Genomic DNA, 26663 nt, shown 5'->3' on the forward strand with positions numbered 1-26663 from the left:
CCACCCCCCTGGCTTTTGAATTAAACATTGAATGGAAAGTATGACCTACCCATGGGCACCTGAGCCTAAGATGATCCCGATTTCGCAAATGGGTCTCTTGCAAAAACATTACATCACTCTTTAAACGTTTAAGATGCGAGAATATTTTAGATCGTTTAATTGGGCTATTCATACCTTTGACATTCCAAGTTAAAAATCTAATACCACAATTGCCTAAGGACTGACCTGAAGTACTGGTCATTGCAGAAAGATAAAAGAGAAAATACTTATTTCTTCACCCCCAAAGAAAGAACAAGTGGGAAAAACACACTCACACAAACACACAAACGCAAACCCACAACAACAGAAGTACAGCTTCAGAATAAAAATAATAATAACACGTCAAACACACCCTCCCGCCTCCCCCCTGCACAGCAAAAGCCCCCATCCCCAAACGATGGAGACGGCAGTGCACGCTCCCACCCGGAGCAATCTAAACAAAAACGCTCCCGACTACGAAACGAACCGTGTCAAACCAAAGCTCCAACAGAGTCATTTCTCAATAGATTAAAAGGCACAAATAAAATAAAAATAACCCAATTATATTTTACTATTAGACAGGTAAAACAAAACAAGTGTTTGGCAGAGTAACAAACTTAGCTTACCACAATGATGTTTGGATTTGGATCATGCGCTATTTCAAACAAACAAACATTGTCCCGCTATATTTTTTATCGCGTGGTTATTGTCTTAATATATTCCTTGGCCTCATCTGGCGAGACGAAGTCGCGCTGCATTCCTTGATAAGTGATCCGCAGTCTTGCCGGATAGAGGATCCCAAATCGGACTCCCTGGATGCCGCGAAGCTGGCGACGGACCTCATTGAAAGCCGCACGGGCCCGCGCTGTCTTAGCGGTGTGGTCGGGGAACACAGAAATGGTCATATTATTTATCTGCACCCTCTGCAGCTCCCTGGCCTTCTGGAGAATCCTAGCACAGTCCGCGTAATAGTGCAGCTTCACAACCATAGCACGGGGGCGTTCACCGGTGTTAGGTTTGGGGGCCAAAGTTCGGTGGGCTCTGTCTACAAGCGGCTCCTTCCCAAGCTGAAATGCCTCCATCAACAGCACGGACACATCTGTAGCGGACAGGACGTTCTCCTCTGGCACACCAACAATGCGTATATTATTGCGGCGAGACCTGGACTCCAAATCCTCGCATTTATTCTCCAATTTGGCCAACTCCTTTGACATCGCATCCACTTTGGCTTGGAGGTGGACAATATCATCCGTGCATGTGGAGAGAGACTGTTCCATCTCCGTAACTGTGCTCCTGAGGCCAGCGAATTCCTGCCGCATGGTAGTTATATCTGAGGAAAGGTCCGTTTTTAGTTGCTGTATGTCGGACCTGATAGACGTGAGATTCTCCGCAAACGCTGCCGTCAGTTCCTTTTTAAACAGTGCTGAAATTTCTTCACGAAGTTCAGAGAGGAGTTCAGCCTTCGTGAATTTTTCCGTATCGACGAGCGGCGTGTCGGGTGACCCAGGCAGTGGCGAAGTTTTACCACGAGGCGGGGATGCAGTTTTAGCAGCAGGCCGCAAGTTCTGCTGAGAGGTGCTTGCGCTCTTATTAACCTTACGCGACATTGTAAACACAAAAAGCAAAAACAGTCTTGTCTCGGAACTATACAAAAAGAAAAAACCCATCAAAATGTGCCTGGAAATGCTAGATAATAACTAGACTCTGCAGGAGCTACGCTCGGTGCGACCTACGCCATAGTCACCTAAACCGGAAGTCCCGAAAAAGTTATATTTTTACTGTAACAACAACAAACATGTTTAATGAACCATATTTCATAACTTTAAATGCAAATATAAATTGCCAATTTTAAAATCATATGCACACATTTTGCAAACAACAAAGCTATTTGCAGGCATTTACCTTTTACCCCTTTTTTAAATAACCACTTCAAACTATTTACATAACCATCAGCTGTTCTGCATTCAATAAGATGCCACACAAATTATTTCTGTCCACTATAAAGGAGAACATCACAGCCTGATACCTGCAGGTCTGACAGCAGCAGGTGTATCACTCCTATTCTCTACCTGGAGACAGCAGTCGCCTCAATGTTCTGACACACAACACAAAACTATCCACAACACTACACACTAACTACAAAAGACAACACATTAACTACACACTCCAAACATGCTAAATGTTACAAATTTCTCACATCTCAAAACTCGCACTCTCTCTTTTTCTGCTGTCTTTCTCTCTTTCTCTCTCTTTCTCGCCGTCACTCCTAAAACTTCCCCCTCTTCCTAAACAGCCAAATGTCATGTTGCCATATCAGGGCTCGCAAAATTTCAAAATCCCTGGTAGCCCTTCGAATAAAAAAGATAGAAATTTTTTGATTGATGTTTTGTTTGGTTCTAATGGGGGCCTTTCTTAAAATTACTGGTCCCAGTAACAAAGGCGCTTGTCGACTCTGAAATCGAGGGAAAACCAACAACACACCCGGCAGAACATTATGTTATTTACACGGGTGCATATAAGTGGTCCGCATGTGCGCATTCGCTGTCAAAATAAAAGACGCGCACCAGATAAGAAGTTGCAACGCAAGTTTGCGTCCATATAAAAGGCACTGTTCTTGTCCGCTAGAGTGGGATCTTCATGGCACATTCTGCACCAAATCTCTGTGCATTCATCATTTGTTTGAAGCCAGCTCACCTCCTGCAACCACTTTTCCGAGAATACGCGCTTCTTTTGTGGTTCGGACTCCTTCTGACATTTCTTTGGAGGTGGAGGACCACCAAAGTAATTGCTTCTTCGACATCTTTAAGAGTTCTAAACAAATGTCTGTCCTCCTCCAGAAAATCCTATGTACGCAAATATGCGTTGCAACTTCTTATCTTGTGCACGTTTTTTATTTTGACAGCGAATGCGCACCTGCGGACCACTTACTGTATGTGCACCCCTGGTTATATAGCTCGTCATATTGCAGCCACAGAAATTCATTTGTCCATGAAACCATAAAGCTGCACTTTCTTTTTGCCTTATAGTCTGATTTGTCATAACTTTTCCGTTTTGTGGTAAGCTTTTCTTTGGCTGTCACTTCTTCACCCTGACCTGTCTTATTTGGCTCAGCAGAACTGAAATATATATCCTCCTGCTTTTACACACGCACTCACATAACGCTCAGCGATTCTCTGCGCGATCAACCTCTCACATGTTTAAGCTTGCTGCGGGAGATTTCACTTGTCATGTTTAGTAGTTAGTAAGCTAACGATTAATAAGACGATGTCAGAGGAATTGGTGCACAAATTATCATCACTCACCAATCAGTGCTGTCACTCTCTATACACAGTTCGCGCGATTGCAAAGTGAAAGCAAAAAACAAGCACAAATTCAAACGCGATTTCAATATGTCACATATTGACAGTGGCTCACCGATGCCAATGATATAATTACCCAGCTACATTTCCGAAAGAATGCAAAAGCATTGACATATATTTTTCCTTCCTATGATAGCCCGACGGGCAGGGCAGAGATAGATTTTGGTAGCCCGACTGGAAAAATCGCTAGCCCCGGGACGTCGGGCTAGCGATTTTGTGAGCCCTGCATATCATTTTTGATTGGTCGGCATGGTGCATTTTTCCACCAAGACCAAAGGGCTTGCGCTGTCCTTAGACGTTAAACGTGACAAAATTATTCAGGAAAAAACGCTGTGTATATATTGTTTATCATGACTCTGGTTTTACGTGGCCTATCAATGCAATTTAAAAACTGGTATATATCACCTTGTTGCTTTGTCATCTTGAAGTAGTCATGTGATTGGCTTACCATGACTACTTTATTCTTCCTCAGTCAAACAGCAGCACTCATGCAATTGTTTTGTCCCCTTAGTTCCAGGTGTTGTGCCAAAAAGTGATTGTTTACTTACGTAGACAGCTACTTCCGTGCAACTGATATAAGGTGCGGTAAGCTGAACAGAGCTTCAACCGTCTGTTTGCTGAAAAATAGTAACGCGACCGCACCTTATTTTCTTCTTCGTAACGGTAACGGCGTTGTAACGATAGAAATTGTAATAGTTAGATTACTCATTACTGAAAAACGCGGTTTTTCAGTAATTACAGTAATTGTAACGCTGTTATTTCCATCACTGCTTAAAACACTATCTTTTACAATAGTATGACAGTAGAGAAGAATGACTGAAAAAACTTTGTGTGGTGTAAACAACAATTTGACTCTACCTGTATCTGAATTACATATTCTGTTGCCAGGTCCCTTCTGAATACTTGATTGGCTACTAGTGTCCCATCTTTTTCCAATACAAACTCCCTCCCTTCATTTCCCAATAAGATACGGAAGTCGAAGGGTGGGCCATTTTGAGAGGAGTCCTCATCAATGACTGACAACTGCAGGATACTGGTACCAATTGGCTTGTTTTCCTGGTCAAGGGAAGCCAAGACGATGAATCATTATATGCATTTCACGTTCAGTCATAATTCCTAAACTGAATTTAAATCTTATTAAAATTAAAATTAAATGAAAAATACACATCTGAAAAAGAATCTACAGGAGTGTAATCAACATTCCGGCAGAATAAAACAAATGTATAGTCTTTTAATAGACTATTTCAGGTTCAAGGGTCATTCATAATGTCATTCTTCATGAGAAACATGACAAAATAAAATGAAGTAGGTATCTGTGCTCATAACAGTTATAAATAGAGATGAGAATTGTTTTTATATGCTTGGCCTGTGTTGCAATATCAGATTTCACAGCAACTGTAAGCTTTCCTTTTTTTCACTGACTAATTTTTAGAGATGCTGATATAGGGAAGGGGACAGGCGTACTTAAAGCACTGACTTAGGAATTTAAGTACTATAGTTCACCTGAATTATTACATGATATTGTTATATTTGGGTTCAACTGAAGATTGTGAGGATTATTAAGATTACCTGTATGACAGCAGAGAGGTTGGCCGGTGAAAAGGTGGGTGGATTATCATTGATGTCAGAAATGTCTATGTTTACCATCACAGTGGAGGACATGGCAGGGGTTCCACTATCCAAAGCTCTTATGGCAAGTGAGTAGCTGGGAACCTACAAGGAAAGAGACAACAGAAGATATCCAGACAAATCAGGAATGAAGCATTGGCGCCTAATGGTGAAGCCAGAAAATCTACTTTTGTAGCAGCACAGTGAAGTTTTCATTTTTCATTCAGCTAGTTTCAAATTCCCAAACATTTCAATGGAATTCAAATCTGGCCTTTTCTTCTTGACTATAAGTGTCTTTTCCTCTACTTTTTGAGCCATGCCTAGGTATAACTACATTCAGGCACATGAGCAGATTTGGACACATTTACAGATTTCACACCAAAAGAAAATCTATTATTCAACATTTTTTTTAATATGAATTTATTTATTTGTACTCGATCAGGAAATCACTCAACCCATTTTTGGCTGGACTTGAAGGTGCTCATTTTTATCCCCACTGCTTCATACTCAGCTAAAAACTGTTCCCGTGCAAGCTCGATGAAGCCAACAGAACACATCATCTACAAAAACCAATAATGAAATAAAAATAATGAAAAACAAAATTCCACTATAGAAGGTGTGACTATTGGATTGAGTAGATCCTGAACGTGTTCGTTCCACCACCTGACTAAATCCCCTGTCGAGGTCAGCACCGCTGTACACAGTGTGTTTAGAATACTGCTTCCCCCTTCTGAGTTGTCAGACGATTTGCTAGAACCGCTTTGAAGGCAACCAAGAGTCTCCAAACTCCTGCCACACCAGAGTTTTTCCATCAGCCACTAGCACAGCTGCACTCCCCTGAGTCTGCCAGTACCTGTCTGCTGCCTCTGAAGTCCCACAGGCCTGCTAAGACTCCTTCATGATTAGACTCCTTCAGGACTGGCGGCTCCCTTCATCTCCGGTATCCACCAGTGACTAAGCTGAGTGCAGCTGTGCTGGTTCTGGGATTAACACAATTAACCTTGCAGTAGCAGCCAGTTGAGCTGTGGAAAATGGTCATTAGCCTTGTCCATAGCCTCCTTCGGAGTGTAGTCAAAGCTCTGTTGGAGCCAATCGCCTCCTCACAGCGAAATAAATAGTATTGAGCAATCCTGTTATTTTTCCCCAATTTTATAGGCTCCAAACGGTTGTACGAATCAACAATTTCAGTTTCAATAAGAGATTACAGGATGGCCCCAACCTCAGCAACAGGACCACTCTCAGCATTGACCGAGTGCGTTTACTTTTGGAACGGTGCCTTCATTTCGCCCAGGCAGCTCTGAACCCCACATCCAGAACTTTTTGAAATTTGTTGAGAAGGTGAGAGATGTCATTATGGAGGCAGATGAAACCATAGTCTTATACAATGTTACATCTCTCTTCACTTGCATCCCAGTCACCAAAGCGTTGGAGGTAGCTCGTAAGAGATTACAGGATAACCCCAACCTCAGCAACAGGACCACTCTCAGAGCCAACCAAGTGTGTTTGAACTGTGTGTTTATTCCACCTATTTCACATACAAGGGTCAGTACTACAGGCAGAAACATGGGCGTGCCATGGGCTCCCCAGTTTCACCCATCGTGGTTAATTTGTACATGGAAGAAGTGGAAAAGAGGGCTTTGCTATCCTACCCTGGAACACCACCAAGTCATTGGTTCAGGTATGTGGATGACACCTGGGTGAAAATCAAATCTCATGATGTTCCAGAATTTACAGATCACATTAACTCGGTGGACCAACATATCAAATTCACCAGGGAGGATATGAAAAGTGGCAGGCTAGCCTTCTTAGACTGTGAGATTTCCATCAGTAATGGGGGACATCTAAAAGCTAATGTGTACCGGAAACTTACGCATATGGATCAATATTTAAGGTTTGACTCTCATCATCCACTGGAGCATAAACTGGGTGTCATCAGGACGCTACAACACAGAGCGTAAACATAGTTATCCCAACTGGACTTTTGTCAAAGCTGGGAAGGCACCAAAAGAAAGCTCCAGCCGAGAAGGACAACCGCTGACTAAGCAAAAACCTGTAGTGATCCCGTATGTGTCGGAACAATTGCATTTTTTCTAAGCACCATGTCTCTGTGGCTTTTAAACCCCAAAACACGCTTCGCCAAAAATTGGTCCATCCCAAGGATCGGGTCCCTCGACACAAACAGAGTAACATAGTGTACACTGTTAAGTGCCAGGAGGATTGCCAGGATTTATACATAGGGGAAACCAAACAACCTCTGGCGAAGCGGATGGCACAACACAGAAGAGCTGCCTCGTCAGGCCAGGACTCTGCAGTAGGTCCTGACTCTCCCAGGACCTACAGGCCAGTGGAGTGGACACTCTTTCAATGATGAGGATGTATACATCCTGGACAGGGACGAACGCTGGTTTGAGAGCGGAGTCAAGGAGGCCATTTACATGAAAAGGGAAAGACCATCGCTGAATCGAGGAGGGGGCCTAAGGGTACATCTTTCACCATCTTACAATGCTGTGTTTGCAGCCATTCCCCAACTCTCTGTGAATGGTACTCGTAGCCATTGATCAGTGGTTGTTGATCAATGGTCATGAGAATTTGCATAATTATGATGAAGGTGACCTCCCAGCCCATTGTTCCTTCAGTGGGCTGGTTTCAGTCATTATGCAGATGTACTATTTATAACACTGGGGAAACCTGCAGTCAGCTGAGACTGAAGAAGTCACTTGGATGAGTGACGAAACGTTTCTCCCACTGAAAACGCTACGTCCAGATGAACAGAATCAACTTTTGGAGACTTTCTTAAGTGTCTGCAACTGTGACTGTTACAAGATCCTGTTCAGGGAGGTAGCTGTGCTCTGTTCTTAGAGCCACTAGCCTTTATCCTATATTCTTCCAGTATTGCTCTGTCTCCAGCCTTGAGGTTCTTCTCATATTGTTGTCCTACCACAGAGTACACCTTGGATGGTTCAGTAGTGTACAGCTGATTTATTCCCTTGCCTTCTATCTCTCTGGTATACCTCTTCAAGTGGCTGCCCAATGCTGTGAGTGTTTGCTTGGCAGTGTCCAAGGCCTCAGGTATAGAAAGCTTGCTGTACATCTTAGGTATGACTTTCTTCATCACAGCTTTCTGCAGCTCCGATTATTGATTAACTTCCTTCCATACTGCTTTGATCTTTGCCACTAGTACTCCATGGGTGTACTGCTTCTTCTGGCTGATCATTTTATAGCCAAGCATCTCACGATCACTGCTGCCGTAGTGTCGTAGTGTTGGTTTTCGATGATCGTCACAACAGGGATTGTAAGTAATGCTGCATTCATGTCTTCTACTAGAACTTCAAAGGGTACTTCATGTTGGGGGCAGGAATAGCTCAGTAGGTAGCGTGGTCGCCTCATAGTCGGAAGGTCAGAGGTTCGAATCCACTGAACGGCTACCCTGAGGTACCCCTGAGTAGGGTATCATCCTTACACACTGCTCCCCGGGCACCTGATTAGTGGCTGCCCACTGCTTCACTGAATAAATGGGTTAAATGCAGAGAGAGTAATTTCCCCACAGGGATCAATAAAGTATACATTATTATTATGTTGTCTTGGAAAACGGCCACGGAGGTTCCAGGTTCAACTCCCAGGCTGTAGGAGATTTAGGGTAGGTGAATGACCTGAACCAGTTTTTCAGCAGGTTTGACCAGACACTCATCCCTCCTCCAGCCCAATCACTTCTTCTGCAAATGCCCTATTTTTGACCAGTGCCTGCTTTTCTTCCATGACTGCACACCTCTCAGTCCTCAGCTTCAAAATACTCACAGCTCCCGTACCACTATCCTTTCAACACTTCATGTAAGGAACAAGCTGGAGAAGACCAAATGGTAAATGGCCTGTATTTGTATAGCGCTTTTCTAGTCCCTAAGGACCCCAAAGCGCTTTACACAACCAGTCATCCACCCATTCACACACACATTCACACACTGGTGATGGCAAGCTACATTGTAGCCACAGCCACCCTGGGGTGCACTGACAGAGGCGAGGCTGCCAGACACAGGCGCCATCGGGCCTATAGGCAACGGATGAAGTGTCTTGCCCAAGGACACAACGACCGAGACTGTCCAAGCCAGGGCTCGAACCGGCCTTCCGATTACAAGGTGAACTCCCAACTCTTGAGCCACGATCGCCCTAATCAAGATGCGAAATGCTGCAGGTCCGAATCACATCAGCCCCAGGCTCCTGAGGTACTGCATAGACCAACTGTGTGGCATCATGGGATACATTTTCCCATGATGCCAGGCCATTTACATTTTCAACATTAGCCTGAAGCTAGGGTAAGTACCACGGGTGTGAAAGACCTGTGTGGTACAGCCTAGCATCGGGGTGGATGATGCCATCATCTATCTCCTGCACTGAGCTTTGACCCACCTGGAGAAGACTGGAAGCACTGTGAGGACACCATCCAGCATGGACTTCTGAGGGACATACTGGGGCTGTCAGGAGCAGACCACTTACTGTCCCAGTTGATACTGGACTCACTGGCTGCCCACAGTATGTGAGGACACAGGGCTGTATCTCTGACAGCCTGGTCTGCAGTACGGGGTGCCCTGCAAAGAACTGTGCTAGCATGATTCCTGTTCACTCTCTACACTCCAGACTTCTCCATCAACCGTCTAGGCTGCCATCTAAAAAAGTTCCCTGAGGACTCATCACAGATGAGTCAAGCAGTGTACAGACAGTGGATTCAGGATTTTGTGGACAGGTGCCGGCGGAACCATCTCCTGATCAATGCGAGGAAAATCAAGGAGCTAGTAGTAAATTTCCACAGGGGCAGACCCTGATGCCCCCTTGACTCAGTGTAGGTTGTAGGAGACGAAAGAAGTTACTGTTGGAGCATTTCAATGATCACAAAAAAGACAGGAAAAACTAGAGGCTGCATGTAGAAGGACATATCCATAGACTTTTAACTGTACATTGCAGCAAGAAGTAAGATTCAATTATTTAATTTCAATTATATATACATTGGGGCAAAAAAGTATTTAGTCAGCCACCAATTGTGCAAGTTCCCCCACTTAAAATGATGACAGAGGTCAGTAATTTGCACCAGAGGTACACTTCAACTGTGAGAGACAGAATGTGAAAAAAAAATCCATGAATTCACATGGTAGGATTTGTAAAGAATTTATTCGTAAATCAGGGTGGAAAATAAGTATTTGGTCACCTCAAACAAGGAAAATCTCTGGCTCTCACAGACCTGTAACGTCTTCTGTAAGAAGCTTTTCTGTCCCCCACTCGTTACCTGTATGAATGGCATCTGTTTGAACTCATCATCTGTATAAAAGACACCTGTCCACAGCCTCAAACAGTCAGACTCCAAACTCCGCCATGGCCAAGACCAAAGAGCTTTCGAAGGACACCAGGAAAAGTATTGTAGACCTGCACCAGACTGGGAAGAGTGAATCTACAATAGGCAAGCAGCTTGGTGTGAAAAAATCAATTGTGGGACCAATCATCAGAAAATGGAAGACATACAAGACCACTGATAATCTCCCTCGATCTGGGGCTCCACGCAAGATCTCATCCCGTGGGGTCAAAATGATCATGAGAACGGTGAGCAAAGATCCCAGAACCACACGGGGGGACCTGGTGAATGACCTGCAGAGAGCTGGGACCAAAGTAACAAAGGTAACCATCAGTAACACACTACAACGGCAGGGAATCAAATCCCGCAGTGCCAGACGTGTTCCGCTGCTGAAGCCAGTGCATGTCCAGGCCCGTCTGATGTTTGCCAGAGAGCACATGGATGATACAGCAGAGGATTGGGAGAATGTCATGTGGTCAGATGAAACCAAAGTAGAACTTTTTGGTATAAACTCAACTCGTCGTGTTTGGAGGAAGAAGAATACTGAGTTGCATCCCAAGAACACCATACCTACTGTGAAGCATGGGGGTGGAAACATCATGCTATGGGGCTGTTTTTCTGCCAAGGGAACAGGACGACTGATCCGTGTTAAGGACAGAATGAATGGGGCCATGTATCGTGAGATTTTGAGCCAAAACCTCCTTCCATCAGTGAGAACTTTGAAGATGAAACGAGGCTGGGTCTTCCAACATGACAATGATCCAAAACACACCGCCCGGGCAACAAAGGAGTGGCTCTGTAAGAAGCATTTGAAAGTCCTGGAGTGGCCTAGCCAGTCTCCAGACCTCAACCCCATAGAAAATCTGTGGCGGGAGTTGAAAGTCCGTGTTGCTCGGCGACAGCCCCAAAACATCACTGCTCTCGAGAAGATCTGCATGGAGGAATGGGCCAAAATACCAGCTACTGTGTGTGCAAACCTGGTAAAGACCTATAGTAAACGTTTGACCTCTGTTATTGCTATCAAAGGTTATGTTACAAAGTATCGAGTTGTATTTTTGTTATTGACCAAATACTTATTTTCCACCCTGATTTTGTCACGGTTCTGGGTCCGTTGGACCCAGTATTCTGAGTTTATTGTGTTTTGATTTAAGTTTGCATCAGGGATTGTGTTCTTGTTCTCTTGTCGTGTTGTGGTGATGATTATGTCTATTATTAGAGTTCCATGTTTCTGTTTATCTGGGTTTAAGATGTGGGTTTAGTTTCATATGTCATTTCCTGTCTGTCTCTCGATGTCGAGCCTGCGTGTGATGTTTTATTGTGAAGGTCTGCGTCTCATGTGAGTGTGTTCAGTTTTACCCCGGTCTCATCTTACTGATTGTTCCCAGCTGTGTCCACCACCTGTGTGTAATTCCCATGTTTCTCTGTGTGTATTTAAGTCGTGTCCTCCGTCATTGTAGTTGCTGGTCCGTCTGTGTATCTACCATGTCGCACCCGTGTGTTCTCCCTGCTGTCCATCGTCATTCTCCTCTGCTCGTTCTCATTCAGGTTTGTGCTTTGTAGTTTAGTTGTTTTCCCAGTATAGTTTAGATTGAGCTCCATTTGCTGTTTGTCCTTATTTTGTGCTCAATAAACCACCCTCACTTCTCCACTACTGCCTGCGTTTGGATCCTCCTTCATTTCCTCCACACGGCTCCTCTCACTCGCCGTGACAGATTTACGAATAAATTCTTTACAAATCCTACCATATGGATTCATGGATTTTTTTTTTCACATTCTGTCTCTCACAGTTGAAGTGTACCTCTGGTGCAAATTACTGACCTCTGTCATCATTTTAGGTGGGGGAACTTGCACAATCGGTGGCTGACTAAATACTTTTTTGCCCCACTGTGTGCATGTACGTACACACACACATATATATATATATATATATATATATATATATATATATATATATATATATATATATGAATGAAGCAATTGGCCTGTCTCCAGTAATTTCACCAAACCAAACTGCACAGAGGATAAGTGGATGTTTTTCTATGTAAAAGTGTGTCCTCACAGTCTCACGGTCCAGTTGCTTGTTGACCTTGATGACTCCACTGAGTGGGTCAATGAGGAACTGGTTGTGTCTGTCTCCACTGACAATGGAGTAGAAGACGGCTCCATTCAGCTGACTGTCCACATCATCTGCTTTCAGCTGTAAATACACACACACATACACAAACACACACTGAGTACATATTTGGTTGGGTAACAATTGCAGTGCTGTCTGTAGTGAGGTTTCTATAATACACTGAAGAATAAGTCTGCGACCAGAGCTTTTCACATAGATATTTCTACCCTTTTCAATTTTTGATGTGCTGTAATGGATCTGAAAGTTGCTAATGTTTAAAGTGTAAGACAATATGGAAAAGATGAGGCTTTTGTAACTTAAACTCTTGAAAGAATTGTGTATCAGCTATATGATGATTGCAGAGGAACAGTTTATTTTTGTTTTAGTCCTGATTTAAACTTGTCCTCAACGTATCCTTGCATGGCTTCTGACAGTGGACTCATCTTTGTGTTTGTCCTGCTAGCCCTCAGTGTAGTATTCACTGCAGTTAATCATAACATTTTGCTAAAGACTACAATATACCTTCAGCAATAAAAGAAATACATAGTACTTGTTTTAATCATTTCTGATAGATTCAGTTGGTAAATTTAATGAGTATTTCTCAGACAAACAGTTAATCATGGTGTTCAACAGGGTTCTGTGCAAGGATCGATAGTTTTCTTATTACCTTATTTAATACTATCAGAAAACACCACATACATGTAAGTTGCTATTCAATTATACCCAGTTATCTTTATAAATTCATCTATAAATCCCAGATGGCACAAAAAAAAAACTACAAGGATGCTCTAAGGCCATAAAGGTCTTAATGATGTTTAACTCTGGACACTGAAATTAGGACAAAACTGAAATTATCATATTTGGCATCTAGAATTCTCAGAAAGAGTGCCTAACCAGATACTTACAGTAAATGGCATTACCATGGCATCTTGTACTGCTTGAGGAAGCCTGTAGTCGTTTTGACCAATAAAGTGTCCTTTAAATGATAATAATAATAATAATAATAATAATAATAATAATTAAGACTGACTTCTTTCATGAGCACCATAATGCCAAAATCAGAAACATGTGTCAGAGGATGTTTCTGGTTTATAAATTCTAGGCTGGACTATTCAACTTCCTTGTCACTAGGGTGTCCAAAAATTTCACCGGGTGAAAAAAGATTATAAGATTAGAACACTGATTATGACCTTTCCATGGAAAGGTGACTGGACTCACAGACCAAAATGCAACAATAGCCTGGTCTGGCTTCGAAACATTTTAGGGGGTTAGATATTTTATTTGAGTGACAAGAAGATAAGTGGTGCAATATTGGGCATGGTTCTATGAAGTAGCATTTCTATGGCCCAAATATGGGATTCATAGCTGCTGGAATGCAGTCATATTACTTCTCGTGTTAATTTGTTGCACATTCAATAATCAATTGTACAATGCCTGCTAGCCCAGTATTCCACTGTTATATTACTTCTGAATTTACATCTGTCTGCATGAACAGAACATTATCAGCCTTTCAAAAGGATGTCAACTGTTCCACCAGAGGCAATATAATACTAGACCTGATAGGGTTTAAAGCGTCAGGTTGACAACCAGGATAGAGGCCAAATGAAGTTAAAAAAAATTGTTAAAAGGTTTAATACAAGCTGTCTGTCCAGAACATTCCTCTGCACTGTCTAACAGGCACTGGCACAATGTCGCTCTCTCTGTACTGTCTGGCAGGTGTTCCAGTCAACAACAATGACACTACCACTACCACTAGTTGAGCAGCTTAAGACAAGTTGCTTGCATCGACAGCACCATTTCCTCCACATCTGTCTCATCATCAGCTACAAACAGTGCATCTTTCATGCCGTTGAATGCTCAACAATAAAACAATGCTAATCCACCATACCGTTACTGACAGCAGGTTGGACTTCCTTTGAAGGGTCCAAGGTGCATGTGGAGGATGTGGACTGAAAGATGGTCAGAAACAGCAAGGTTCAGGCATTTCAGATTGGAAGTGGCAGTGTTGGTGGAGAAAACTAGATCCAGCGTGTTACCTATTATGAGTGTTTTAATGTCACCCTGGCTGTGACAACACAGCTCCAGGTTATCTTCATCTACCGCCCCCATAAAGTTTGTACTGTGGTCATGTCATAGTTGTCTGAGATTTTCACCTCTCTTTGCTCTTTGTCTCCAGCCTCACTCCTAATTGGTGACTTAAACATTTACTGTATGTCGACTCCAGTAGGTCTTTGTCCGCCAATGACACTTCTGTGACTTCTGGACTCTCTCTTTCACATAGTATATTAAAAGGATCATCAGTTACCTCTGAGTTAGGTGGGACTTTTTATGTCTTTGCACGGTTTTCGTAAGTGCATGCGCGAGGTCAAAAATTGGCTCGCAGGTAACTCTCTCATCCTAAATGACAGGAAAACTGAAATCATCGTGTTTGACAGTAGTATTCCTCGTGGCCAACTCTGTGGTGCCTCTGGTTCCTTTGATAGTTTCCTCACCGACACTCTTAGTGACCTGGGGGGGTTTTTTGGATAGCTCTTTTAATCTCAACAAACAAGTGTCTTCTGTTGTCAAAACTTGCTTCCATCAATTGCGTCTTATTAGCAAGGCCAGACATTATGTCCCGCATAGAGACCTGGAAAAGCTTATCCACGCCTTTGTGAAATTTAGGTTGGATTATTGCAACTCCCTTTACTTTGGTCTTAACTCTACTCTTCTCCATAGACTGCAAATTGTTCAGAATGCGGCCGCTCGTCTCCTTACTGGTAGTGGGCGGCGTGTCTCTATCACCCCTGTCCTTGCCGACTTGCATTGGCTTCCCGTTAAGTATCGCATTCAATTCAAAATCCTGCTGCTCACCTTACAAGTTATTAACAATATAGCGCCAAGTAAGATCATCTTCTCAGTCACTTTTGGTACAGCCGAGATCCCGGCTGAAGACTATAGAGGTGACCGAGCGTTTGCCTTGGCTGCACCCGTTCTATGGAATAACATCCCCATTGTTATCCACGAGTCTGATTCCATTCAATCCTTCAAATTGTGGTTAAAAACCCACTTATTTAGCCTCGCCTTTTCTACCATTTAATGCTTGTTTGTTAGTTAGTTTAATGCTTATTTCTATCTTCGGTCTATTCTTAACTATTTTAATCATTTTTTACATTTTTGACTGTTTTATCCTTTACACATATTGTCATTTTATGCTTTTATATGCATTTCTTTTGCTTCTGTGTTTTTAATGCCATTTAACCTGCTAGCATGTTTGGTACTTTGCCATAGCTTTCATCCTTCCCTGTTACTTCATCTTACCCTCTTGTTAAGCACTTTCGTACACCACTGGTTTTTAAATGTGCTATATAAATAAAGTTTGTTGCTATTGTTGTTGTTGTTGTTGTCACACGCTGGATCTAGTTATCTCCTCCGACACTACCACTTCCAATCTGAAGTGCTTGAACCTTGCTGTTTCTGACTATCTTGGTGTGTACTTTTCTGTTATTGTTCCTGTATCTAGGCTGCGCACTTAATGTACCATTGCATACCATACAGGAAGTTTAAGGCTGTCAGTACATTGGCCCTGAACAATCTGATCGCAAACCACTTGGCTTCAGACCCACCCATCAACATGGTTGACACACTTGTTAACCATTATAATGCGGCCATATCTAGCAGCCTCAACTGTCTTGTCCCCCATAAAACTCGGGCCGCCTCTTTTACCTTCCCTGCCTCGTGGTTCACCTCGCATCTCTGTGACCTAAAGACCACTGGCCACCGACTTGAGAGGCTCTACAAAAGGTCTGATCTCACTGTCCACCTTGAGGCATATAAAGACCATGTGAGGTCCTATTAAGCAGCTCTCTCAGGCCAAGACTCATTATTACTCTTCCCTCACTCACCAACAGCAAAATCATCCCAGATTGGTGTTCTCCACCATCAACCAACTACTTCACCCCATTAATCCACCTCTCTTTTCAGGTGCCACTGACCTCTGCAATAAGTTTTTGGACTTTTTCCAAGAAAAAATAACTCCATTCATCAATAGCTTCTGGCACCTGCACATCAATTTCAGGACGGCATTCCCCGTAGCACATCTAACTCCATGCTACTTCTCCTCTTTTTCGTCTGTGAATTATTCCCAGGTCACCAAGTGGGTCTTTCAGTCCACATCCTCCACATGCACCCTGGACCCCATGCAGACAACATTGGTCAGAGCATGTCTACCTGCTCTGTGCCTTCTTACAGTTGACATCAACTGTTCGCTGGAGTCAGGAGTGGTACCCTCCAGCTTCAAGCCACCTCAGTGACTCCTATCAAGGTGTCCAGGGCAGTGACAGTTTGCATTACCTTGAACAGTTTATTGGAGTTAAACCCAGAGATTTGGTAAGAAGTTGCCAGCACATAAATCCTCAGGAAGCCTACAGTGAGGCCAGAAGTTTGCTGTTTAATCATTATAGTAAAGAAATGAGAAGTGCAACTGCCAACATGAACCAAGCATTCAACTAGCCACACATTAAACCAGATGATGGAAAGGCTCTTCGTAGCTATTCCCTGTTTCTCAGTGGTTGTAACAAGACATCAGTCACCTACAAAAGATTGAGAACTCCACTAATCTCAGAGTTATTGTGTCGAAGCTGCCATATAAAATGAGAGAAATGTGCAGTTCTGCCTTTGACATTCAAGAAACAAGTAGAAGGAGAGTAAAGTGTACAGATCTGATCAGATTCATAAACAGACAAGCGAAAACAGCTGCAGATCCTTTGTTTGGCACCATTAAGGATGCTGATGAAGCAAAATCATATGTAAATGTGAGAATGAACAGAGCACCCTGGCCAAAGGGAAGCAGATTTGCAGTGTATCACAAGGTGCAAATGAAAAGCCACCTTAAATTAGCAAAAACTCCTCTTTTCATACTAGTAGTGGCTTCCAAAAGCCATGTATATACTGTATATGTGTATATACAGTATATACTATACGATATTCTATACTGTGAAAAACAGCGTCCTTTCACAGAATGTCAAAATGTCAAAATCATTAGATAAATACAGAAAAAATCAAACAGGTAATGAGTATGGATGTTACAGAAGTGCATTAAAATCCACTAAACAAGCTCATCTCTCACTATTCAGAGTGGGAACGTCTCAAAAGGGCAGTTTTCTGGCTGATGACGTTTGAACAGCTGCTTTGTGGCTTCCAGTCGGCATTAGAGCGAGATGGCTGACTAAACCTGAACTCCTGATAGTAGAGCAGAATTTCCCCCTAAAATTCAAATAAATACTTGATTTGACAACTTCTCTTTTAAACAGTATGTCTGGGAGTACAAAGACGGTAGTCTCAGCACAAGAAGAAGAGCATGCTAGCATGAATATTAAGTACGCGTTACAGTAAGTACGTTTTTATTGTGGTAAAGAGCACGGTAACTAGTTATTATGCCAAAATCAGGAATGCGTTAATAGTTACTGGGATTTAGATAGGGTCGTTATTTGTTACTTCGTGTGGTGGCTATCGCGGAGCTTTCACAGATTCTGTAACATTAGCAAGTGGTGGAGGCCAGCAGGTGGATGAGGGAAAGTACAAGGCGGCCCGAGGCGGACGCCGTCTGAGTGTCAGGTGAACTGAACTTCAGGTAAGAAGTTATGAACTGCAGTCTATCTGGGTCAGATATAAACCAAGTTTAGGTGTAGTTTATTTTCATTATGCTGACTTTTTCGTACTGGGTGCTAGCTAGCATGACGGCGTTTCTATACAGGCTGGGTGGGTGCTATGATGTTATAGTGAACTTTATTTTCTTCATAAGGTTAATTATTAGAGTTGCCAACCATCCCCTAAAAAACGGAATCGTCTCGTATTCAGAGAAAATATTTCGTATTGAGGTGAAAAGGAATGCAGTTTGTCTCGTACTTCAGCTACAATAAAAAAGACACAAAGCTGGAGTTATTCGGCGTCTTTACGCTGCAGCTGCCTCTTCTTCTCTCATTCTCACCCCCTTCCTCTCCTGTTGCTACTTCAATTATTAAACTGATCAATGATCAACTGATCGTCTTTTCTGTCGGAAGTCCCATCTCTCTTGTTTGTTTATCTCCCACTTTGCGCCAGAAAGAGGAAACCAGCAGATGTCGCGCTAAACAACGGCAGCACGTTTAAGCTTGATCAGCTGTTGTTAGAATTTATTTAATATTACTTTCTAGTATCAGCTGATGTTTGCTGGAGCCACAGCTGTAAAGCTGCTGGTCATGATATCGGTTTGGTTATCTGGTGAGAGGGAAACATGAAGATGAAACCAGGAGATGTCCTTACTGAATCATCAGAGCTGTGATGGAGAAACAGGTTTAACTTTTAGGTGACATGAATGAGTTGAAGGCAAGTTATGAACTGCTTCTGAGAGACAAATAACATAGCTGTGCGTGTTCATGGAGCTTGCATTTTCACCTGCTGGACATCACTACCTGACAAGTTATACTTGCGCCTATACTCTGAGACCTGTGTCTCTGAGTGGGAGACCTGATATCACATTAACGTGTATCCTTGTATTAACAAACATGCCATATTGGCCCAGTTTATTTTTCTTATCATAGTTGTGAGAAGACCATAAATAGCATTTGGATTTTCTGTTGTACAGTTCATTTGCTGTTATGGAGTTCTTGTTATGGATAAAAAGTGTCCTTTTTTTGTTTCAAAATAGCTGATAACTATTCGCTGATAGCTGCCAACATATGTGAACAAATATAATACACACTATACAGAACAACTTTATAGTAACTGTTGATATAGAGCGTTATTAAATTTATTGCTAATGCAATCATATGGCACATTGACTTTTGAGGAAATTTTAGGTGGCACTCGTTATCAGAAAGGTTGCCTACCCCTGCTGTAATGTAATCGGCCTACAAATGCAGCCTCCGAAGGATGCAGCCCCTAAATTTGGACACAGCTACGATACCAGAGACTGCTTCTTCTTCTTTAGCGTTCATTGGCAGCCTGCATCCTTGTACATGCATTGCTGCCATCTTCCGTTTCAGTGCGTTATTACACTCTTCAATCCTACTACTTATTCCTGTGTCTTTCAGGATCTTACAAAACTTCAAACGACGTGTCAACTATTAAATTAGTCTAGTTGCAATTAGTGACTAGTCGACTACTTCAGACATACATGCAGCGAAAACCTGACTAATTCTTTAAACGTACCTGAACAATAGGCTCGCCAACAGTGGCATCCTCTGACACCACTGCAGTGTAGACACTGCGGCTAAACATGGGTGGATTGTCATTTACATCTGTTAGGTCTATGTTCACAGTAGTAACGGCACTCAAAGAGGGCGTGCCACCATCACGAGCCTCTACTGTCAGGAAGTAATCTCTGCAGGTCTCATAATCAAGAGGCTGGGCAACTAAAATGGCACCTGAATAAGAGAAAGGGAAAGGGGAAGAGAAGATAATTATAGACATTTGTAATGGGTTGGAATTTCAAAATGTTAACAAACTGGGAGATTATAAATTGCTTTACTAATCATATTGACTCCTTAAAGCAATAAGCGAAATTTGCCTTTTCACACAACACTTCATTTATTTTATTCTATACCTACAATCGATAACGAATCACTCTTACACACCTCCAAATGCACTGACCAGTTGGAGGTCTTGTGCGGATTGTGAGAGGCTGGGAAATGCCTTATAGAGATTGGATCACCTGCTCTACTTTCTGAGCTCATATTGTTGCTATAAATACTTACCATCATTATATAGTTTATACAGCCTTCTATTTAAAATCCTTAAATAGAAGGCATTTAAACATTTGGTAAATTCTAGAAGGACATGTGTACCATAATTAAGTATTTTTTATCCATCCCTTTCTGCCACGTATCCAAGTTTGGGTCACAGGGGGCAGCAGTCTAAATATAGAAGTCCCTTACCCCGGCCAACTCTTCCAACTTCCACATCAAGTCACTTCCAAGCCAGCTGACAGATCATTTGTCTCCAGTAAGCCCTGGGTTAGGGTAACCCTAAGTAGGACATGCCTGAAACACACCACCTACCAGGTGTCAATGAGGCATTCTTATGCTCAAACCAGCTCAACTGGCTCCTTTCGAAATGGAGGAGCGGTGGCTTACATAAAGTCATTCTCGAATCACCTCCTTTAGTTTTGGGTAGATCAACCACGTTTTTCATGATCATCCTCACCCAATGAGCCAAGATCTTGAATGGAGCTCCAGACCAAGGGCAATGGCAAGGAAAAATAATTGAATTGATAATGAAAAATATTACAAGATAAAGAAGATGAAGATAAAGAAGATTAAAAAATATTTGAAATATGCAACCATATGTTCTGGACACTCGGGTAAAGAGAGGGGCTGAGCTGTCAACTGATCACCACCTGGTGGTGAGTTGGATCAGGTGGCGGGGGAGGACGCTGGACAGACCTGGTGCACCTAAACGCGTAGTGAGGGTGTGCTGGGAACGTCTAGCAGAAGCCCCAGTCCATGATATCTTCAACGCACACCTCCGGCAGAGCTTCAACAGCATTCCGAGGGAGACTGGGGACATTGAGTCCGAATGGACCATGTTCAGTGTCTCCATTGCCGAAGCTGCTGCATTTAGCTGCGGCCGCAAGGTGGTTGGTGCCTGCCGTGGTGGTAATCCCCGAACCAAATGGTGGACACCAGAGGTGAAGGGAGCCACCAGGCTGAAGAAGGGGTCCTATCGGGCTTGGTTAGCCTGTGGGACTCCGGAGGCAGCCGACAGGTATCAACAGACCAAGCGGAATGCGGCTCAGGCAGTGGCTGAAGCAAAAACTCGGGTGTGGGAGGAGTTCGGAGAGGCCATGGAAAAAGACTTTCAGACTGCCTCGAAGAGATTCTGGCAAATCGTCACGCGTCTCAGGAGCGGAAAGCGGTGCTCTACCTGCACTGTGTATAGTGCTGGCGGAGCGCTGCTGACGTTGACTGAGAAAATTGTCAGGCAGTGGAAGGAATACTTCGAGGACCTCCTTAATCCCACTGACACGTCTTCCGAGGGGGAAGCAGAGTCTGGGGATGAGGGGAATGACCCGCCAATTTCCGGGGGCGAGATCACTGAGGCAGTTAAACAACTCCTTGGTGGCAGAGCCCCTGGTGTTGATGAGGTCCACCCCGAGTTCCTGAAGGCTCTGGACGTTGTAGGGCTGTCCTGGTTGACACGCCTCTGCAATGTTGCGTGGAGATCAGGGGCAGTACCTGTGGACTGGCAGACCGGGGTGGTGGTCCCCATCTTTAAGAAGGGGGACCGGAGGGTGTGTTCCAACTACAGGGGGATCACACTCCTCAGCCTCCCTGGGAAAGTCTATGCCAGGGTGCTGGAAAGGAGAGTTCGTCCGCTAGTCGAACCTCGGATACAGGAGGAACAATGCGGTTTTCGTCCTGGGCGCGGAACACTGGACCAGCTCTTTATCCTCTCGAGGATACTTGAGGGTGCAGGGGAGTTTGCCCAACCAGTCTACATGTGTTTTGTGGACTTGGAGAAGGCATTCGACCGTGTCGCTCGGGGTGTCCTGTGGGAGATGTTGCGGGAGTATGGGGTGTCTGGCCCATTGCTACGGGCCATTCGATCCCTAACCAAGAGCTTGGTTCGCATTGCCGGCAATAAGTTGGACTCGTTCCCGGTGGGTGATGGGCTCCGCCAGGGCTGCCCTTTGTCTCCGGTTCTGTTCATAATTTTTATGGACAGGATTTCTAGGCGCAGCCAAGTGGCGGAGGGCTTTCGCTTTGGTGGCCTCAGAATCTCATCTCTGATTTTTGCGGATGATGTGGTTCTGTTGGCTTCATCGGGTGAGGGCCTCCAACTCGCACTGGAACGGTTCGCAGCCGAGTGTGAAGCAGCGGGAATGAGGATCAGCACCTCCAAATCTGAGGCCATGGTTCTCAGCCAGAAAAGGGTGGAGTGCCCACTCCAGGTCAGGGATGAGTTCCTCCTCCAAGTGGAAGAGTTTAAGTATCTCAGGGTCTTGTTCACGAGTGATGGGAGAAGGGAGCAGGAGATCGACAGACAGATTGGGGCTGCAGCTGCAGTAATGCAGACGCTGCACCGGTCCGTCGTGGTGAAGAGGGAGCTGAGTGTAAAAGCGAGGCTCTCAATTTACCAGTCGATCTACGTCCCTACCCTCACCTATGGCCACGAGCTGTGGGTAGTGACCGAAAGAACGAGATCGCGGATACAAGCGGCAGAAATGAGCTTCCTCAGAAGCGTGGATGGCCTCTCCCTTAGAGATAGGGTGAGAAGTTCGGCCATCCGGGAGGGGCTCAGAGTAGAGCCGCTGCTGCTCCACATCGAAAGGAGCCAGCTGAGGTGGTTCGGGCATCTGACAAGGATGCCCCCTGGGCGCCTCCTGGGGGAGGTGTTCCAGGCATGTCCCACCGGGAGGAGGCCCCGGGGCAGACCCAGGACACGCTGGAGAGATTATATCTCTCGGCTGGCCTGGGAACGCCTTGGTGTTCCCCCGGATAAGCTGGAGGAGGTGGCTGGGGAAAGGGAGGTCTGGGCCTCTTTGCTTAGGCTGCTGCCCCGTGACCCGGCCTCGGATAAAGCGGATGAAGATGGATGGATGGATGGAACCTTTTTTTTTACTTTTGCTTTTCTTTTTAATGAGGATATTTCAAAAATGCTGGGGTGCAGGAATCAAAGCAAAGGATACAAACAGACTGAACAAACTCATCAGGAAGGCCGAGTCTCTTGTTGGCATAAAGCTCGCCACCCTGGAGGAGGTGATCAGTAACAGAATGCTGACAAGACTGCTGGCAATCATGGACAATGAAACCCACCCCATCCATAACACACTGGACGACTTGAAGAGCAGTTTCAGCAATAGGTTCCTTCAACCTTGCTGTCTGATGGAACGTTACAGGAGATCATTCCTTCCTGCTGTTATCAGACTCTGTAATTCTTCCACTTGGGTCAGACCCACACATGTGGAACAGAATTAATCAAACTTTAATGCACCGTGTCACTTTTTAATACCACTACATAGTTGCACAAATAGTTGTCCTTTTATATTCATAGTTATACCTATATCTCAATATTTATCCATTTATCTTAGTCTTTATCCATTATAACTCATTTTATATGAGTGCTTGTTGTTTGTTGTATATTTGCTGCTATGACAACTCAAAGAGCGATTCAGAAGACCCCTATGAAAAGACCATCGTAGGAACAGTTCACCCTGCCCGGGATAGGGTTACCGGGGCCTCGCCCTGGAGCCAGGCCCAGGGAGGGTGCCCGAGAGCAAGCGTCTGGTGGCCGGGACTTGGTCCATGGGGCCTGGTCGGGCACAGCCGAAAAAAGGGACATGGGCCCATCTTCCTGCAGGCCCACCACCCGCAGGAGGCACCGTCGGGTCGGGTTCAATGTGAGCCGGACGGCGGCCAGGAGCGGAGGTCCTGACAGACCGAACCCTGGCTACCAAGACTGGCAACTGGGACATGGAATGGGGAAGGAGCCTGAGCTAGTGCATGAGGTTGAGAGGTACTGGCTAGATATATACGGGCTCACCTAAATGCATGGCCTGGGCTCTGGAACCAGCCTCTTGGATAGAAGCTGGGCTCTGTCTCAGTCTGGAGTTGCCCATGGTGCGAGGCGGCGGGCCGGGGTGGGTATCTCTGTATCCCCTCAGCTTGCTGCTGGTATGTTGGGGTTTCTCCCAGTGGATGAGAGGGTTCGTTCCCTTCGCCTTCGGGTCAGGGAATGGGTCTTGACCTCCGTCGGCACTTATGCGCCGAGCAGCAGTTCAGAGTACCCAGCCTTCTTGGAGTCCCTGGGTGGGGCACTGGAGGGTGCTCCTCATAGGGACTCCGTTGTCCTACTGGGAGACTTCAATGCTCATGTGGGCAATGACAGCAAGATCTGGAAGGGTGTGATTGGGAGGAACGGCCTCCCGGATCTGAACCAGAGCAGTGTTTTGTTATTGGACTTCTGTGCAAACCACAGTTTGGCCATAACGAACACCATGTTCGAACATAAGAGTGTCCATAAGTGTACGTGGCACCAGGACACTCTAGGCCACAGGTCAATGATCAATTTTGTAATCGTATCACCAGACCTGAGGCCATATGCTTTAGACAACTGGGTAAAGAGATGGGCTGAGCTGTCAACTGATCACCACCTGGTGGTGAGTTGGATCAGGACACAGGACACAGCACAGGACAGACCTGGTGTGCCTAAATGTAAAGTGAGGGTGTGCTGGGAACGCCTAGCAGAGGCTCCGGTCCGCAAGATCTTCAACTCACACCTCTGGCAGAGCTTCAACAGCATTCCGAGGGAGACTGGGGACATGGAGTCCGAATTGACCATGTTCAGCATCTCCATTGCCGAAGCTGCTGCACTGAGCTGCGGCCACAAGGTAGTTGGTGCCTGTCATGGTGATATTCCCCGAACCAAATGGTGGACACCAGAGGTAAGGGGAGCCTCCAAGTTGAGGAAGGAGTCCTGAGGCAGCTGATAGGTACCGACAGGCCAAGCGGAATGCGGCGCGGTCGGTGGCTGAAGCAAAAACTTGGGTGTGGGAGGAGTTTGGAGAGGCCATGGAGAAAGACTTTCGGACTGCCTCGAAGAAATTCTGGCAAACTGTCAGGCGACTCAAGAGGGGAAAGCGGTGCTCTACCTGCACTGTGTATTGTGTGGATGGAGTGCTGCTGACTTCGACTGAGAAAAATGTCAGGCAGTGGAAGGAATACTTCGAGGACCTCCTCAATCCCACTGGCACGTCTTCCGTGGTGGAAGTAGAGTCTTGGGATGAAGGGGATGACCCGCCAATCTCTGGGGGCGAGGTCACTGAGGCAGTTAAACAACTCCTTGGTGGCAGAGCCCCTGGGGTGGACGAGGTCCACCCCGAGTTCCTGAAGGCTCTGGATGTTGTAGGACTGTCTTGGTTGACATGTCTCTATATTGTTGCATGGAGATCAGGGGCTGTACTACTGGACTGGCAGACCGGGGTGGTGGTCCCCATCTTTAAGAAAGGGGACCAGAGGGTGTGTTCCAACTACAGGGGAATCACACTCCTCAGCCTCCCTGGGAAAGTCTATGCCAGGGTGCTGGAGAGTCCGCTGGAAACAGCTGGTGGAATTTTTTTAAGAGCATTGGTTAGAGGAGAGAGAAAGTTAAGTAAATATTCAGCTAGAACATTTACTAGAAGTGCTGCTCCTGTACAGTGTACTGTATAGCAGATCAACAGAGTGGGAGGGAATAGAAAGATAGGAATAAATAGGAAGCAACAGGACTCGTCCAAAATTATGGCCTTTCTTGTGACTAAATTAATTACAGACCACTTACTTATAGCAAAACTCTTGGGGAAGATGCTCTGTCCTCATTTTCCTGAAGTATTATGTCAGAACAACATCTCTGAAATTCTGAATTTCAGTCATGCTTTAGACATTATCATAGTACTGAGAATGTACTTATGAGGTTTACAAATGAACTACTAATATAGATGAATGCTCTATTTTTGTACTACTTAACCTATTGCAATATTTTATACAATAAACTATCAAACTTTGATAGAGAAACTGCAGCTCCAACCACTCCTGTATCAACCAGTGTACAGTCTTAGATCCGAAGGCAGAAACCTGCTAACTGTTGCCACCTAACACGTAAACCAATTTGCCATTAGAGCTCCTCAGTTGTGGAATGGGAATGGCCTGCCTAACCTCAACTCATAAGTGAATTATCTAAAGCTTTTTAAAAACAAATAAAGTTGAAGTTTATCTGTCTCTCTCTCTATCTCAAATAATGCATATATATATATATATATATATATATATATATATATATATATTTTAGGGGTGCAACGATACACAAAATTCACGGTTCGGTTCGATACTTTGGTGTCACGGTTCAATATTTTGTCGATACAAAAAAAAAATGTTCATGCCTTTTTAATTTGTCATTTATTAAAATTATAAATATATATTTTAACTCAAAAGTACAGTTTTTAAATTTAATATGGATTTTATATGGACGCAAACGTGCGTTTGCGTCCATATAAAAGGCACTGTTTTTGTCCGCTAGAGTGGGATTTTCACGGCACATTCTGCACCAAATCTCTGTGCGTTCATCATTTGTTTGAAGCCAGCTCACCTCCTGCAACCACTTTTCCGAGAATATGCGCTTCTTTTGTGGTTCGGACTCCTTCTGACATTTCTTTGGAGGTGGAGGAACACCAAAGTAATTGCTTAAAGGAGCTTCTTCGACATCTTTAAGAGTTCTAAACAAATGTCTGTCCTCC

At 44.5% G+C, this 26663-nt stretch overlaps 1 protein-coding gene across 6 annotated transcripts in view; it reads right to left on the reverse strand.

Moving 5' to 3' along the window:
* The window catches only part of fat3a (FAT atypical cadherin 3a), a 176971-nt gene that overhangs the window by 27644 nt on the left and 122664 nt on the right, over positions 1–26663 (reverse strand). For all 6 annotated transcript variants that reach the window (XM_026192656.1, XM_026192658.1, XM_026192655.1 and 3 more), the window contains 4 exons: positions 19604–19818; positions 12380–12517; positions 4947–5090; positions 4236–4433 (listed from right to left, as the gene is read on the reverse strand). In XM_026192656.1, the coding sequence (XP_026048441.1) occupies positions 4236–4433; positions 4947–5090; positions 12380–12517; positions 19604–19818 (695 nt within the window). The remainder of the gene's footprint in view (positions 1–4235; positions 4434–4946; positions 5091–12379; positions 12518–19603; positions 19819–26663) is intronic.

This window comes from Astatotilapia calliptera, chromosome 14 (assembly GCF_900246225.1).
Source record: "Astatotilapia calliptera chromosome 14, fAstCal1.2, whole genome shotgun sequence".
Lineage (NCBI taxonomy): Eukaryota > Metazoa > Chordata > Actinopteri > Cichliformes > Cichlidae > Astatotilapia > Astatotilapia calliptera.